Raw genomic sequence first — 18,022 nt, 5'->3', positions numbered from 1 at the left:
TCGTGTGATTAGTCATTGTGTCTTAAAGTATACCATATAAGTGTTCCATCTGACTTTTTTGATCATTTATAGCAATGGTTAATTTATGGCTCCCCCCCTCAATTTAAGGCTTAGCACTGAATGAGTTTTGTTTTGTCTATTGTTGAAATAGAGTTGTCACTTATCAAGAGATGGCATTATAGCTGTTCTCTTGATATCCACATTTTTGTATGAAGATCAGTTTTCAGTGACATATTTTGTCATTGGAGGGAACTCACTCCAACGAAATTTGTTCTCTGCATTTAACCCACCCAAGTGACGTGCACACACACACAGCAAACCCGGGGCAGTGGGCGACCGCGTGCAGCGCCCGGGGAGCAGTGGGGGTTAGGTACCTTGCTCAAGGGATCCACGACTGCCCCGATATATCAACGAAGATATCAACGTCAGTGGTCCAAACTGTGGCGTTCTGTTCAGGAACTAAGGCTGGAAGCTTCAGCAGTGATGAGTAGGAAGTCTTGACTCATCCCACTGTGGAAATCACTGTGTGCATCTGACTAAATGGATGGTCGCCTCGGCCAAACTGTATGAGTACTATGACATATTGACAGTGATATTCATCAACTATTTATATTCACACTGTGTTTTAGTCAGCCTGTGAATGTGTAAAGCACCACTGAGTGATTTGCTTGGTTGTGTGTGTGTGTGTGCACATCCCCGGCCATGAAGGATCATGACCAAAGTACTTGGATTTGAAGTGTGGCTTGAATTCAATCATCTCAGTTACGAGTGTGCAGTTACTGGTGTGGTCCTCCGTGTCTCTCTGTGCAAAAAGCTGATTGACACACGTTTAATTGTGACTTGCTGTGAATGATAAAATTATTACTGTTATTATATATTTTATATGTGTGTGAGTATATATATAGGAGCTGCAATACGTTGCAGGCGAGAGGGACACTTTAGAAAATCGGGTGTCCACATACTGTTTTTTGTTTTGTTTTGTTTTTACTTCAATAAAACTAAGACACATACTGTCACATATGTAATAGATATTTATTCATAGTGTCAGACATACAATATGATTATATGACATGACTGTTTATGTGTTTCCTGTGACTGGATCTTCCACCCATTTCCAGTGAACTGTGTGTCTTATGTTCATGATGAAAGCACAGATTTTAGTTCACACTAAACCAAAAAGACAAGATTCAAAGATCTTGTGCTTTCCTAGAAGGGAGAAGGAAAGACAGGAGGACATGTTAGAAGTCAGTTATATATTACTCAGCTATCCACATCTCTCTGTGTCTCAAAAACACACACACACACTGACACACAGATATTACATAAACTCTTGTTATTAAACCCATTTTCATCTCCTTTCACACAGATGGTTTCCTCAGACACAGTGAGCTCACACAGATTATGCTGTAAAGACATGTGAGATTCAGTTTTGACCTACATTGTCATGACTTCAAGATCATCTCTGATTCTTTTCCATTCTCTCTCTGTGCCTCACTTACCACCTCTCCCTGCTGACAGCCTTTTGTGTCGGCGGACAGCAGCCTTGTCCATCTCCCTCAGCAGAGTTTCCTTGTTGTTCCTTATGTTGGCTTTTGCTATCTCCAACAAAAACTCAATCTTCTCTTGGCTGAAGGGACGCTGGAAGGTGGAGAACTCCTCCATCTTTGATTTGAACTCCTCTGCATCTGTAGGAAACAGTGAGGACCTGCTCAAGCTCCAGTCACCTGCTGCCACTGTGTTAGGGGCTTTTATAATTAGTGATTGTACATGAGGTGAAGAGCTACATTTCTTTAACTTTCTTGATCCTTTGTGACAAAAGCAAATAATGTTAATAATTTGATAACATGAATCCTTGAGATGATAAATAAATCATCAGTGTGTTACAGGATGAGCCTTTCCCCTTAGGGGGTGGCAGCCCTGTGTGTGACATAAACGACTGTTGCAGGAAGCGGTTTCCTACAGTAACACAGTGATGATGGCGCCACAAATGTTGCTTGCTGAGAGAGACTGTTATGCACTAAGGGAAGAGTGTAAGTTGTATTGCGCAGCTCTTTTGTATGTAAAAAAAAAAGTCCAAGTTTGAAGTTTTCACTCTCCCTCCTGTCCTCTCCTTTCTGCCATGCTCTGTCTGGTCCAGCTAGTTACCAGCAACGAGCCAAACTAAACCAGAGGTGACCCAGCTACAGTACGGAGCCACCAATCTGGGTTCTTCAAGTTTTTACTACTTACTACTTCTGGAACACAAGCACCTTTGCAATTTTGCACAAAAGGTTCTGAATAAATAAAGTACAACTGGATCTGGGAGGTGCAGTGGTTAGCACTGTCACCTCACAGCAAGAGGGTTCTGGGTTCGAGGGTCTGTGCACTTCTGTATGGCATTTCCCTGCATGGGTTTTCTCCGAGGACTCCGGCTTCCTCCCACAGTCCCAAAAACATGCACATTAGGTTAAGAGAGCAATTTTGGTGAGCCCATGACCCTTCCTCTAACACCACCAGTAGGTCCAGCAGAGCATCTCCTCTTCAAATAATGTTCTGGAGTTTTTATGTAAATCTTGTTTTTACACTTTTTGATTGAAGTGAGGCATCTCAGAACAGATAAAACGCACAGAGTTGAAACATAAATTTGGTCACTGACTGTTTAGGCTCATTTATAAGCCTTATTTTGACTCCAGCTGTGATTATTTCAGACAAAAAAGAGATCTTATTTTGAAATTTCATTTTCTCTGGGAAGGTAAGCTATTTATGAGCTAGTTATACACTAACTTAATTTTATGAAAGAAGAATTTGGTCTAGATTTGCTCTAATTGGAAAGTGTCATGGGATAACTGTTGTTGTGATTCGGCGCTATGTAAATAAATTGAATTGAACTGAATTATTAAACTCCAGTACGTCTCATCTTTCTGCGTGTGGATGGAACTAAGAAACTACAAAATAGCGGTATTTGACAGTCTGGGGATTAGACCAGACTGAAGAGAAGGAAAGCCAAGAAGTTAAGCCACAAAACAAACTCGGGTGTAACCTTTGCAGTTTTGTCTGTTGAAAAGCGGCATGTAAACGATCGTGGGCTCCTTCTCTTTTCCCTCGAACACGTAGCAGTCCTTTGGCCAGTCTCTGTCCTCCAAGATTATGTCGCCTATCTCTGGGAAAGGCTTGTTAACCTCGGCTGCGTAGTCCCTGGCAAGAGTCAGGGTCTGTGAAGGGAGCAGTAAGCGAACATTGTTTCAGGTTTTACAATTTTCGTGCAACATAAGCATGATCCTGTCTGTCACAAGTTAGACAGGGGCAGGTAGGCATGGATGCTTTAACAGCATGCTTTAACACATGGTTTATAGGTTGTAATTAATGGCTAGATTAATTAAAAGTACGTATGTATGTCAGTTAAATTACATGTATACAAAGCTGAAATAAAAACAGTCTAATCAAAATAAGAAATATAACTCATTTACATTGAAGGGTTCCATTTGTACCTCAGAATAAATGAAGTTTGCAGAAACTGAAGGGGACAGGCAATCTTTTATTGAGTTTAAACCTCCACAACACAGAATGTGGCTGGAGGTTAATGGAAAGTTTGCTTTAGCTGCACAGTCTATGGCCACAGCCAGTGTGTGGAAGAACAGAGCACAGACGTTATTAAGGTGGTATTTAGCAGGGTGTTGCATATTAAAACAGCCACAGTGAACCTTAGACTCAGTTGCATTGAGTCCTGTTGAATAAATTACCTTAGATAATGAAAACCACAAGCTGTAACACAATTGGTCTGTTGTGTAAGTAATATTACCTTAGTACTTGATTCACTGGCTTGCTGTTAATAGCCCGTATATGATATTAGTGCTGTTCTGCAGGCATTAGTTTCCATCCAGTGTTCAGTCAGAATGAAACACACTTTACAGTACCTCAAACATGTTTCCAGCACTGTACTCTGGTGCGATGATGAGGTCGATGTCCCTCTTGTCTCCCAGAAATGAAGGGTAGGCTACATTAATCAGCAGCCCAGCATCTATCAGGTGAATTCTCTCTTTGGAGGAGAGGCTAGGTGGTACCATAGCATCTGCCCAGCAGCAGAACAACAGAGCAAAGTTCAACAAAAGTTGTTTTTAACTTACTTTACTTTTTACTTACTTTTTCAACTAATTGTCCATTATAGGGCTGCAGTGTTTCTGTTTGCTGGATTGCAGAATTTTTTTGTTACTTTTGGACAGAGCCAGGCCAGCTGTTTCCTCTTGTTGTCTGTTTAAACTAAGTTAGCTTCAGGTAGATCCATATTTACCACACAGAGAGGATCGTCTAATTCGCAACTGAAAAAGCGCATCATTCAAAATATTCAAACTCTAAAAACATATCATAAAAATTTAAATTATTGCTGATGACTTCTCACCTTGGTATTGGTAGAGGAAGTTTGCAGTAGTTCCCCATTCCCATTTTGCAATCAGAGGAAGGATTTGCTGAAGAAGTATGCAGACTGGGGGTGGGGGGGTGGGGGTTGGTCATTGAAAAGAAACACACAAACATGTTTACAGCACATTGAAATTAAACAGGTTTTGTTTGTTTCTCTGCAACATTGTGCATTCTGGCTGCATTCTTTCACCTCCGCAATGTTGCAAAAATTAGGCACATTCTGAGTCAGAAAGATGCTTATAGTTAGGCCGGCCTCTAGTTATGCTGCTATAGACTTAGACTGCCGCGAGTCCTCCCATGACACACTGAGCTCTTTCTTCCTCTCCCTCTTCTTCTGCACACATTTATGTCCCATTAATGCATATCACTAACTCAACTTCTTCCCTGAAGTCCTTGTGCTTTCTCATCTCTCAGGCTCCCATGGATCGTGGTTGGACCTCCTGCTGCGGTCCTGCTCGAAACTCACTGCGATTACTACTGTTTAGTTATAATCTATTTTAATTCTGTTACTACTCTGTACAACTACTACCATTATTACTGTTACTAATACTGCTATCATAATCACCGTAGTACCTCCTGTATACTTCATTATCATTATCTACAGTTCCAGTGTTTCTAGTATTATTATTGCTGCTATGCATCTCTGACGCCCCACCCCCCTCTCCCTCTCTCTCCTTGTCTCTCTCTCTCTCTCTCTCTCTCAACCCAACCGGTCAAGGCAGATGGCCACTCATCTTGAGCCAGGGTCGGATCCGAGGTTTCTGCCTTCTAAAAGGCAGTTTTTCCTCGCCATTATTGCCAAGTGCTTGCCCAAGGGGGAATGTTGGGTTCTCTGTATTACAATTTAATTAAAGAGTCTGGTCTAGACCTGCTCTAATTGGAAAGTGTCATGAGATAACTTTTGTTGTGAATTGGCGCTACATAAATAAACTGAATTGAATTGAATTGAATTGAATTATCTACTATACACTGACTGTGCGTTTTGAAAGCTCCGTCCTCCAGATTTTGGCTCCAGGTCTCTACTACCGCCAGCAGCTCACAACTCCAGTGCTGAGAAAGACTTCTTCTTTCCTCTGAACTCCTTGACTGCCACTGCGCAGGCACAATTTGATTTACCTTGTCTGCAAAAGATAAGTATCTCATGGACACTGTGGCATTTTGAATCAGATGTTTCATGAGTCATTTTTTAATTACAGACAAATGGTTGGTAGGTTGCTTGCAACTACAAAAGAATGGATTTAATTTAGAGGTTAGATTTGTACTAACTTATCTGAGCTGGTTCATTATCATTTACCTTCCAGTACGTTCTGCAACTTGTCCAGTTCCATCAAAGCTGGAGGATCCTTTCTAGTGCCTCTGGTCAGGGCTACTAGTTTTTGTAGGGTATTGTATACACTGAGGGGCTCGTCTGCAGCAGCGTCTACAAGTCTGGCCACTGAAACACACACACACACACAGCAAGTATGTAACCATAAATTTATGACAAGCTTTCCACCTTAGCAAGAGATTTATCCTTGCAGCTTCTAAAAACAAAGTTCAGCACATGAAAACATCAAACTGTATTTACCATTAAGCCAGGGAGGGATGAGGTCTCTTATAATGTCCTCATCAGCCAGTACACTGCCAAGAACACCTGGACAGTTTCACGCGCACACAAAGTTTGAAAATGTATGATCAACAACTCCTACTGTATTGCTGAACACTAATGTTTGTAATTTGATAACCAAATCATTAGTGGGTACTTAATTCAAATTGGTTTCCAGGTGTTTAGTCATTTTTGCCACCACTCCATTGTTGCTATCAAACAACTTGCTCAACTTGGGAGCACACACCTTGTAGTTTGACCATGTCCATCTCTGGCTTCTTCTCCAGCAGCTCTCCACCCTGGAATTTGCTGCCCAGGAGAGACGTTTCAACAAAGACCCCCAACTCTGTGAAACCAGCCTCATGAGGGCTCAGCTCAAACCATTTCCCTAAAAGACAGAGAGTCTAGTTTACACTTAACCCAAGTCAGTAACTCACTTACACCACTGTACCACCTGCAATAATGTGACGTACATATGTATGTGTGTGTACCTTCTGTAGGGCCATATGAAAAGCAATGCTTCTCTATGGCGCAGTAGATGGGGTAAGGGTTGGAGGCATTTCTGCTGGCCTCATCTGAAAGACGTCGTAAGTCCATCTGATGAAACACAAGATGTTCCTCTGAATGAGTGCATATAGTATGTTTATAATAGGATGTGTTGTAACTCAAATATGATAAAATAGGTGTGAAAGTTTGTTGCCTGTTTCATGATCCCAGCAGAGGTCAAGACCCCCCAGACATCTGTGAGAGAGAAATGCTCCTCCTTGGCCCTCTCACCCAACCAGGCCAGAGCCTCTTCCAGCTCAACCTCAGATTCTAACAGCCTGGACACAGCTTTGTCCATGTTGGTGCTCCACTGTGGGTCGCTGTACAGGGAGGACATGGACCTATCGGAGAAAACAGGCACACACAGGTCAAGAGAAACATCATGGATAGAGCTGAGCATTATTTTTTGGAAGCAACTAACTGGTGGGTTGGTCCAAAACACACCAAAATATTTGGGAAAATAACGGATGAATTTCCATGTAAATTTTGTTTGGTGTTAAATTCACAAATGTATGCATGCTCACATCTTAAACTAGGAACATAAATTTCCAAAAATTGAGCTTTGATACAAAATATATTGTTTGGTACTTTCTAATGTCCACGTAGGGATAATTCTGGTTTGCCACCACACATGAATGAGGCTGTGCCCAGACTCTGTAAATAAATACAGCAGAAAATTTATTAGTAAAATGACTTTCTAAGAGAGCTTGGTGGTTATCATGAATATGAGAACAACCAAATCATAATAAAAGGTACTTGCATTTCAGCACTGCTAAATGCTAATGAGAGCTTTGGTATGCTAAATTATTAACATATCAGACATTAACTTCTGCAAAAGGTTCAACTCATGGTTACAAGTGCTTGAGTAGAATATGGACAGGAAACATCTGGTACTCATCCAGGATTTTTACAGAGGCTGATGGGAAAAATCCTAAATAAGACTTGTGGAATAGAGGGTAGCCCCTAGCATGGCTGCAGACTCTTCTTGTTGTCTTGCTTGATCTCATTATCTCAAAATATATGTAAGACAATGATTATATTGTTATTGCACAGGAACATATACATTTGTTTTCAAAATGATTAACCCAAAATAATGAAAAATATAATAATAAAGATAATGAAATTATTAACTTGTGAGATAACAGGATTTACCAGATTCTTGAAAGTACAGCCGCTCCTAATGTCCAAACTACATTCAGTGTTTGATACAAGCTGCTTTTCAACTGATCAGTTTGCATTAGTTTGGTTCTGAGTATGAAATTTCATACTCTTCTCTGCTCAAGTCTCTTCTGACTCTCACACAGTAAACATCAGAATTTAATACATATATCATGCTATTCAATCCCAGATGTATTTGCAGCATCTCACAAATTAACCAAAGCCTCAGGTCATGGGGCCTTAGTGTTGGGACTAAGAAGAAGAAGAAGAATCACTTTATTGACAGTATATATATTTTTACATACACGTACTGAATTTGACTACTGCATTTATCCCATCCTTAGTTGAACACACACATGCAACACCTGGCAAATTACATGCAGTGAAAGCCTGTGAATATTCTCATTCATCCAGGTCATGGTTATCTCAAGGAAATTCAATCGAATGCAACTGGACTTAGTTATTTGTCTTTGAAGACGTTTCACCTCTCATCCAAGAGGCTTCATCACTTCATGCTTGCTTGACTAGGCTGGGACTAGTCCGAGTCCGGAAACGTCTTCAAAGACAAATAACTAAGTCCAGTTGCATTCGTTTGAATTTCCTTGAGATATACATGCAGTGAAACACACACAGGAGCAGTGGGCAGCATCAAGTGCCCGGGGAGCATATTGGGGGGTTAAGTGCCTTGCTCAAGGGCACATCAGCTGGCTAATGAGCATTTTTTCGCATTAATCACTCCACCACACCCAAATTTTTCCTCCAACCTCTAGGCCACGGCTGCCCCCAATTGCCCCCAGTGTTGAATGACTAAGGCCATTCAACAGCCACCTCAGCTCTGCTCTGTGTCCTGGTCTGGCCATCATTGCATTGTATGATACACTCCTGTTTATGTGTGTGTAATAACTATTACCATGTTGACCCAGAAACTCCTCCCAGGTACAGCAGAGAGTCCAACAGACCTTCTTTTTCCATCTGATAGAGGGAACCCACCAGACCCACAGCTGCCCTCTGACCCCCACCTGATCCCAACATAGCAATGTGGGGAACAGAGTCCTGGATGGAAAAATGGAGACGTGGTAAATTTGTACTAATAGTTGTTATAGTGAAAGCAGTAGCAGAAGTAGCAATCACTCACAATCCTCAGTGGTTTGAAGCATTGACATATAAAGATAGAAGACATGTCTACGTCCTCCCACTGTGCAAAAGTGAAGCCAAAATATCTCACACACGAGTGCTGCCATCTTGATCTGGTGACGTCATTTGAAGTCAGAGTGTGCACAGTAGTGACTGAATAATTAAGTTTCCTCCCTTACACAAAACTACATAAAATAACTACCGGAACCTGCCACCAGGGGATGATCAAGATATTTTGGCTTCACTTTGGGGAAGCTGTCACTTAGTCCCTCTGTATAGATAGTTTATAGACAGTTTTTTTTCTTCTGTTATTCCCCTCAGTCATTTCCAGCATTATTAAACTGATATGGTTGAGGTGCACCAGAAAAGTCAACATCTCTTTTTTAAATTTATCTTTTCTTCCTCTCTAAACATTCCTAAAATAGTTTAAAAAATAATTTTATTTGGTTAACATATTACATGTAATTACTTAGAAAGCAACATTAACATGTATTTTGCATCATGCTGTTGGTGACCTAAACGTCTCCACCAACATCTGGGAAAAATATCTGGATATTTACTGTCAAAAAGTCAAATTAAACGACTTGAAGAGGTACTGGTTTCTGCTCTGTTCTGGTGATTGTAAAGCCCTCACAATAAGAAGTCATGGAGGTGACAGACATTGATGTCATATGATGACATCAATGTCATCACATAAGATACAGTATATGTAGAGGTTTCTTTCTTACAGCAGTGCAGTTGATTCCCAGGCTGTTGAGTGACTCCAGAACTACTTGTTTCCTCTGGTGAACATATTCCTGCTCACCAGCACACAAAGTCTGAGAATGACGAGTGGTGTTCTGGAGAGTCAAGTACAGTCGACAGATTCAGAGTCAATAAGAAATAACGTGAATATTAAAAACAGATATTATTTATAGGACCCTTTTAGAGAGCTTTCCATGGGATCATCAAGATAAAACGCTAGTTTGGACGACAAAAACAAGTAATGAAATAGAATAATTACCCAGTAAAGAAACTTTTTTTTGTTGTTGTTTTTGCATTTTTTTGTGTAAACTAAAACAAAAAAAAGAAAACACACCACATTCATCCCAGAGTAGAATCAAACTTGTAAAATGTGTCATGCTATTATTAGTATTGTACATACAACATTCACTAAAGAAACATGTGCAAGGAATTTGACTTCGACATTTCCAGTTCTGAGAACGATTTGCAGGAAGATAGAAACACACACAAACTAAAAACAAGGACATAGACATTGATATACTAATGTCTATAATGCTTTATAATAAAGCTGTTGTTTTTCACATATTTCGTGAACTTAAATGTCAATGTACACACATTCTGGTTCAAATGTACAGTTTAAATAATTTACCATGAATCTCTCACCTCAGAAGCAGCTGCAGCTCTCTTCATGTTGTCCACTGCTTTGACAGGTGCTCCTGAAATCACCAGCAACAGGAGAATTAATCATCCTGAGAAACATGTATTTCCACTTTGCATATGGGAGCGATGCCAGGGAATATACCAGAAGAAAATCATACAAGTCCTCATATATGTGAATTTCCCCATTGTGGGACAATAAAGGAAATCTTATCTTATAATTTCTTATCTTCAATATACCTAAACTCACACACACACACACACACACACACACACACATACAGAGTCGTGTTTCTGATGTGTTACTGATCAATCACATGATTGTTTGAATCACATGATCATTTAATCATTTTATTAATGTCAATCTACCTAACAGTGATTGTTTTTATCAAAGACAAGAAACAATGTTTTAGTACCATGTGGCATTAAAGCTGTGCATGATGAGAGGTTGAGGTGTTGGACTGGAAATGTAATGAATTTCCTGTGCAGGTTCAAACTCTGCTAATACTTTAAGTACTCAGCTACTTTACTTAAAGCATGACTCTCACATATAAATGAACATCTGTTATGTTAAACACCTTGCCAAACAAGTTGGCTCAGTGCTGACAAAACTCATCACTGTCAGATAAATCAGATAAACAGTGCTTGTGTAATTAATCTCATTGCAGGTTTAACTAAAAATATTCTACCCTGCAATTATGAAAAAGTATGTTGGTATTATCAGTTATTAAAATTGTCAGTAATACATCATTAGATTGTTAATGCGGATAGCATCAATGCCTGTCAAGCTGTATGTGACATTTAAAATCACCTCTGTAATCCCCACCACACCTTCATCCCTCACACACTGCACTTCTCAGACAATGGACTCTTTGCCACACCTTGTACCAGGTTATGTTCTGCAGGGAAACAAGCCCTTCCCACTCCTTTGCTCAGGAATGCTCTTCCTATGTCAGTTATCATTGCAGAGTATATTTCTTAAGACTTAAGACAAATAATTTCAGCTAAGCTTTAACTTATGTCATTTGTTTTCTGTTTCTGAAGGTTGATGAGAGCATCAAGAGAGACTGAATCAAAACAGCCATAAAAATAAAACAAGAATGAGCTGAAAGAAGGTAAAATGCTCTGTATAGCTGAGGGGAAGTGCAGAGTGGTGTGATACTTCCTTTTGAGTTAATCAGTAGGTGTATGAGGCTAGAACTGTGTTTCTACCTGGGAAAAAAATAATGGAAATGGAAAAAATAAAGTGAAAGGAAGCACTTAAAACCTAAACTGAACTGAAAAACTGACCAATTAGCATTAAAATGTCAGCCACAGGACTTGATCATTGGTTTGATTTATTTTCTCAAAAGAATCCCACCAATCCAAAACATCTCTGCCATGACAAACATGCAACTGCTCTTTAAGTGTGTGTACATGCACAGCACTGAACAACAATATCAACTGTCAATGATGTTTATGATTTTCTAATCAAAGTTTCATTTAAAGATGGTCAAAATTTGCTTGATTGCATGTCTTGTTGTTTTAATCAGTATGCGGACACTGGAACGCTTATGTAGAGATTTAAATAATGTGCCCTTCAGCAGAATGTTCACTGAAAGAGTCCTAAACACCTTAGAAACTAATTATCCAATGATATAGCAATGTTGGATGGCTTAGCCTTAGCTTCAAGCTCCACTGTAAAGAATCTAGGAGTTAATTTTGATCAGGATATGTCCTTTAACTCACACATAACACACATTTCAAAGACTGCATTCTTTCACCTCTGCCATATTGCAAAAATTAGGCACATTCTGAATCAGGAAGATGCAGAAAAATTAGTCCATGCATTTATTATTTCCATGCTAGATTATTGTAACTCCCTTTTATCAGGTTGCCCCAATAAGTCTCTAAAGACTCTCCAGCTAATGCTGCTGCACGACTACTCACAAGAACCAGCATGAGAGATTAAATTTCTCCTGTGCTGGCTTCTCTACATTGTCTGCCTGTAAAATCCACGTTAGAGTCTTCTTCTCACATGTAAAGCACTGAACGGTCAGGCACCATCATGTCTTAAAGAGTTGATAGTCCTCTATTATCCCACCAGATCTTTACCTTTCCAAGATGCAGGGTTACTTGTGGTTCCTGTAGTCTTCAAAAGGGAACCAGAGCCTTTAGTTATCAAGCTCCTCTACTGTGGAACCATCTTCCGGTTTTGGTCTGGGAGGCGGACACCCTCTCTACGTTTAAGAGTAGACTTAAAACTTTCCTTTTGACAAAACTTAAAGTTAGTTATGCTGCTATAGGCTTAGACTACCGGGGGCCCTCCCATGACACACTGAGTTCTTTCTTCCTCTCCCTCTCCTTCTGCACACATTTATGTCCCATTAATGCATATCACTAACTCAACTTCTTCCCTGGAGTCCTTGTGCTTGTCTCTCAGGTTCCCATGGATCGTGGTTGGACCTCCTGCTGCGGTCCTGCTTGAAAACTGCGATTGCTAATGTTTTAATTCTATTACTACTATTACTTCTATTACTCCATTATTACTCTGTACAGCTATTACCATTATTAATGTTATCTCATGTACTTCTGGTATTGTTGCTGTCGCTACACACATGCTACACACAGCTTAAACTTCGCTGACAATGCAAAACACACTGAGGGCGCACGGACCAACAGGGGAGATAACATATTTGTGATACTGTATTTATGTAGAGCAAAAAAAAAAAAAAAAAAAAAACATTTCTTGCAAGTATTCCAGTTTATGATCTGATGAGACACAGGCTATCAGCAAGGGGAAAAACTTCATAAGTTAATAAATGATTGGGAAACTAAGCAAAGTGCTTCAAATGTCACAAAGTCATTCAACCACAGAGACTGGAATAATGAAAGGTTGTAGGCTGCAACAACACAAGTAAACGCTGTCTGATTCAGTCATTTTATTCAAATTATAAAAGAAAACAATGTCAACAGTGATAATGTGGCTTTTCTTACAGATAAAACTAATCACCCAGGGCATTGACTCATCCTCATAAATACAATGACAACTGTGGATAGCTGTGCTGTATGCAGACGGCCTTGGTGAACGCTCAGTCGTGCTGACCCATTTAAAGACGCTGCAGCTCACTCATGTTGATATTGTGGCGACCTCTGGCGTTAACTTTGGGCTACTTCATTCAAAAGGTACAGAATACATTCAGTCAGACTGACCCTGATATGGTATGGAGGATAATGATACACTAACATTTATGGGAATTTAAGGGTTTTAGCAACTAGATGGGATTTATATTCTACAAGTAGACATTTGGAATGTCTTTAAGCTGAACCAGGATGTATTTCCTGCCAATGGCATTGAGAAAGCATTTGAGACCTTCATGTGTTGAAATGTCATTTTACGGATCTGTAACTTCCTCATAAGTTCCAGGAAAGACTTGGGTAATCTGATACTCACTATAGTGGATAACAAAGCCAAAGTTCTGATCGTTATTTTAGTTACAGATTGGTTCTTTGTGTTGAAATATTTTTCATTACCAAAGCTTCACTGTTGTGTTCTTCTGTGGTTTTCCGTTATGTATTTTGGTTTGTTCCTGTATGTTGATGTGTAGGGCAGAGCTGACCTTCTGTCTCCTCCTGCCTCTTCACCTGCAGAGCCGCTGGTCATTGTCTTCAATCACCCAGCTGTATTTACAAACTGGTTCATTCCTTATGTCCACCAGACTGTACAGACACCACAGAAAAACGGCAGGAAAATATTTGGGTGGGGCTGGAGTGATTAACCAACGCTCTCCCTCTTCATTAGTGACAGCTGAGGTGCCCTTGAGCAAGGCACCTGACCCACCAAGTGCTCCCCCTGACATGGCAGCCCACTGCTCCTGTGTGTTTCACTGCATGTTGCATGTGTGTGTTCAATCAGTGATTGAATGCAGAGAAGAATTTCACTTTATATAAAAATATACTGACAAATAAAGTTTGAAGTTTTTTGTTTTGTTTTTTTAAACTCCCGGCATTTCAGTGTTCGTTGTTTAGGTGTAAGACCAAACTACATTCAGGCTCAGAACACCTCAGGATCTCAGGAGGAGCTGGAAGACGTTGCAGGTGAGAGGGACGGTTTAGAATACCTTGCTTAGCCTGCTGCCACAGCATCCTGACCTCGGATAAGCAACAGGAAGTGGATGGATTGATAAGAGAAGGAATCTTACCCAAACCAGGGAAAAACGGGTGTCCACATACTTTGTACCATGTAAGTGTTTATTTTGTTTGTTTTTACTTCAGAAAGACACATACTGTCACATATGTAATAGATATTTATTCATAGTGTCAGACATACAATATGATTATATGACATGACTGTTTATGTGTTTCCTGTGACTGGATCTTCCACCCATTTCCAGTGAACTCTGTGTCTTATGTTCAGGATGAAAGCACAGATTTTAGTTCACACTAAACCAGAAGGACAAGATTCAGAGTTCTGGCACTTTCCTAGAAGGGAGAAGGAAAGACAGGAGGATGTGTTAGAAGTCAGTTATATATTGCTCAGCTATCCACATCTCTCTGTGTCTCAAACACACACACACACACACTGACACACAGATATTACATAAACTCTTGTTATTAAACCCATTTTCATCTCCTTTCACACAGATGGTTTCCTCAGACACAGTGAGCTCACACAGATTATGCTGTAAAGACATGTGAGATTCAGTTTTGACCTACATTGACATGACTTCAAGACCATCTCTGATTCTTTTCCATTCTCTCTCTGTGCCTCACTTACCACCTCCCCCTGCTGCTGACAGCCTTTTGTGTCGGCGGACAGCAGCCTTGTCCATCTCGCTCAGCAGAGTTTCCTTGTTGTTCCTTATGTTGGCTTTTGCTATCTCCAACAAAAACTCAATCTTCTCTTGACTGAAGGGACGGTGGAAGGTGGAGAACTCCTCCATCTTTGATTTGAACTCCTTTGCATCTGTAGGAAACAGTGAGGACCTGCTCAAGCTCCAGTCACCTGCTGCCACTGTGTTAGGGGCTTTTATAACTAGTGATTGTACATGAGGTGAAGAGCTACATTTCTTGAACATCACTACCATTTCTCATGCTTAGTATTGTGTAATAAGCAGTTATTTGTCAAATATATATATATTAGATAGCTGGATGGAGATTTGTTTTGATTTTTTGATCATCATTTGATCATGCTTTTGAATCAGTTTTTCAGCCTACAAAGTTCAACAAGTTTACTGATCCTTTGTGACAAAAGCAAATAATGTTAATAATTTGATAACATGAATCCTTGAGATGATAAATAAACCATCAGTGTGTTACAGGAAGAGTCTTTCCCCTTAGGGGGTGGCAGCCCTGTGTGTGACATAAACGACTGTTGCAGGAAGCAGTTTCCTACAGTAACACAGTGATGATGGCGCCACAAATGTTGCTAGCTGAAAGGGAGACTGTTATGCACTAAGGGAAGAGTGTAAGTTGTATTGCACAGGCCAAATTTGAAGTTTTCACTCTCCCTCCTGTCCCCTCCTTTCTGCCATGTTCTGTCTGGTCCAGCTAGTTACCAGCAACGAGCCAAATTAAACCAGAGGTGACCTGGCTATGGTACAGAGCCACAAATCTGGGAAAGGTTAACAACAGCTCTTCCAATTTTTACTACTTACTACTTCTGGAACACAAGCACCTTTGCAATTTTGCACAAAAGGTTCTGAATAAATAAAGTACAACTGGATGACGGGAGGTGCAGTGGTTAGCACTGTCACCTCACAGCAAGAGGGTTCTGGGTTCGAGGGTCTGTGCACTTCTGTATGGCATTTCCCTGCATGGGTTTTCACCAAGGACTCCGGCTTCCTCCCACAGTCCCAAAAACATGCACATTAGGCTAACAGAGCAATTTTGGTGATCCAAATCACCAAACCCTCCAGACCCTCATGATCCTTCCTCTAACACCACCAGTAGATCCAGCAGAGCATCTCCTCTACAAATAATGTTCTTATTTGGAAGGCATTTGGAAGGTGTGAGAATTCAACAGACCTTTGCAGTTTTGTCTGTTGAAAAGCGGCATGTAAACGATCGTGGGCTCCTTCTCTTTTCCCTCGAACACGTAGCAGTCCTTTGGCCAGTCTCTGTCCTCCAAGGTTATGTGGCCTATCTCTGGGAAAGGCTTGTTCACCTTGGCTGCGTAGTCCCTGGCAAGAGTCAGGGTCTGTGAAGGGAGCAGTAAGCGAACATTGTTTCAGGTTTCACAATCTTCGTGCAACATAAGCATGATCCTGTCTGTCACAAGTTAGACATAGGCAGGTAGGCATGCATGCTTTAATAGCATGCTTTAATACATGCTGGATAGTTTGTAATTAATGGATAGATTAATTAAAAGTACATATTCTCCTCATTTATCTGAGAAATAAATGCAGGAACAGGACAAAGTGAAATGTTGGTCAGTTAAATTACATGTATACAAAGCTGAAATAAAAACAATCTAATCAAAATAAGAAACATAACTCATTTACATTGAAGGGTTCCATTTGTACCTCAGAATAAATGAAGTTTGCAGAAACTGAAGGGGACAGGCAATCTTTTATTGAGTTTAAACCTCCACAACACAGAATGTGGCTGGAGGTTAATGGAAAGTTTGCTTTAGCTGCACAGTCTATGGCCACAGCCAGTGTGTGGAAGAACAGAGCACAGACGTTATTAAGGTGGTATTTAGCAGGGTGTTGCATATTAAAACAGCCACAGTGAACCTTAGACTCAGTTGCATTGAGTCCTGTTGAATAAATTACCTTAGATAATGAAAACCACAAGCTGTAACACAATTGGTCTGTTGTGTAAGTAATATTACCTTAGTACTTGATTTACTGGCTTGCTGTTAATAGCCCGTATATGATATTAGTGCTGTTCTGCAGGCATTAGTTTCCATCCAGTGTTCAGTCAGAATGAAACACGCTTTACAGTACCTCAAACATGTTTCCAGCACTGTACTCTGGTGCGATGATGAGGTCGATGTCCCTCTTGTCTCCCAGAAATGAAGGGTAGGGTACATTCATCAGCAGCCCAGCATCTATCAGGTGAATTCTCTCTTTGGAGGAGAGGCTATGTGGTACCACAGCATCTGCCCAGCAGCAGAACAACAGAGCAAAGTTCAACAAAAGTTGTTTTTAACTTACTTTACTTTTTACTTACTTTTTCCACTAATTGTCCATTATAGGGCTGCAGTGTTTCTGTTTGTTGGATTGCAGAATTTTTTCTCTCAAAGTGCAAACACTTTGTAAATATGGAGCAAAATCATCCCGCATTGTTCTTTTCCAGAAAGCCCATTATTGCTGCAGTCTAATTGCTGTACCCACACTCAAAGTGAACAGCAGCATCGCAGCACCTGATTTTTCTGAATGAGACCTAAATCTCAAGTTTTATCCAGTAACTTCCTGGAGTCTCACCTTGTCCTCATCGCAACACAATTCCAAAAACTTTGACTTTAATAAAGAAATGCACACAACCCTCTGCAGAGACACAAGGTATTTTAACATTTTGTTTTTTATGTGGATCATATTATATTATGGAGCTATATTAATTAATGAGCTTTAGAGGTACCAGCAGGTGGATTTTGTTACTGTTGGACAGAGCCAGGCCAGCTGTTTCCTCTTGTTAAACTAAGTTAGCTTCAGGTAGATCCATATTTACCACACAGACAGGATCGTCTAATTCGCAACAAGAAACTGATAAAGCACATTATTCAAAATATTCAAACTCTAAAAACATATAATAAAAGTTCAAGTTATTGCTGATGACTTCTCACCTTGGTAGAGGAAGTTTTCGGTAGTTCCCCATTCCCATTTCATAATCAGAAAAGAG

General features: G+C 40.3%; 2 protein-coding genes across 2 annotated transcripts in view; both read right to left on the bottom strand.

The window, feature by feature from the left end:
- Positions 1 to 18,022, bottom strand: part of LOC124073464 (cytosolic phospholipase A2 zeta-like) — a 34,806-nt gene that overhangs the window by 12,498 nt on the left and 4,286 nt on the right. The gene's annotated exons all lie outside the window — the stretch shown is intronic.
- Positions 1,014 to 10,318, bottom strand: LOC124073465 (cytosolic phospholipase A2 gamma-like). The gene is given in 14 exon segments (XM_046415715.1): positions 1,014 to 1,206; positions 1,500 to 1,685; positions 3,020 to 3,191; positions 3,894 to 4,048; positions 4,376 to 4,459; positions 5,370 to 5,516; positions 5,690 to 5,830; positions 5,963 to 6,028; positions 6,228 to 6,368; positions 6,472 to 6,577; positions 6,681 to 6,867; positions 8,595 to 8,737; positions 9,547 to 9,657; positions 10,205 to 10,318. Coding segments are annotated over 14 exon segments (1,797 nt in total). The 3' UTR covers positions 1,014 to 1,162.

This window comes from Scatophagus argus, chromosome 16 (assembly GCF_020382885.2).
Source record: "Scatophagus argus isolate fScaArg1 chromosome 16, fScaArg1.pri, whole genome shotgun sequence".
Lineage (NCBI taxonomy): Eukaryota > Metazoa > Chordata > Actinopteri > Scatophagidae > Scatophagus > Scatophagus argus.
This window is presented reverse-complemented; position numbering and strand designations above follow the sequence as displayed.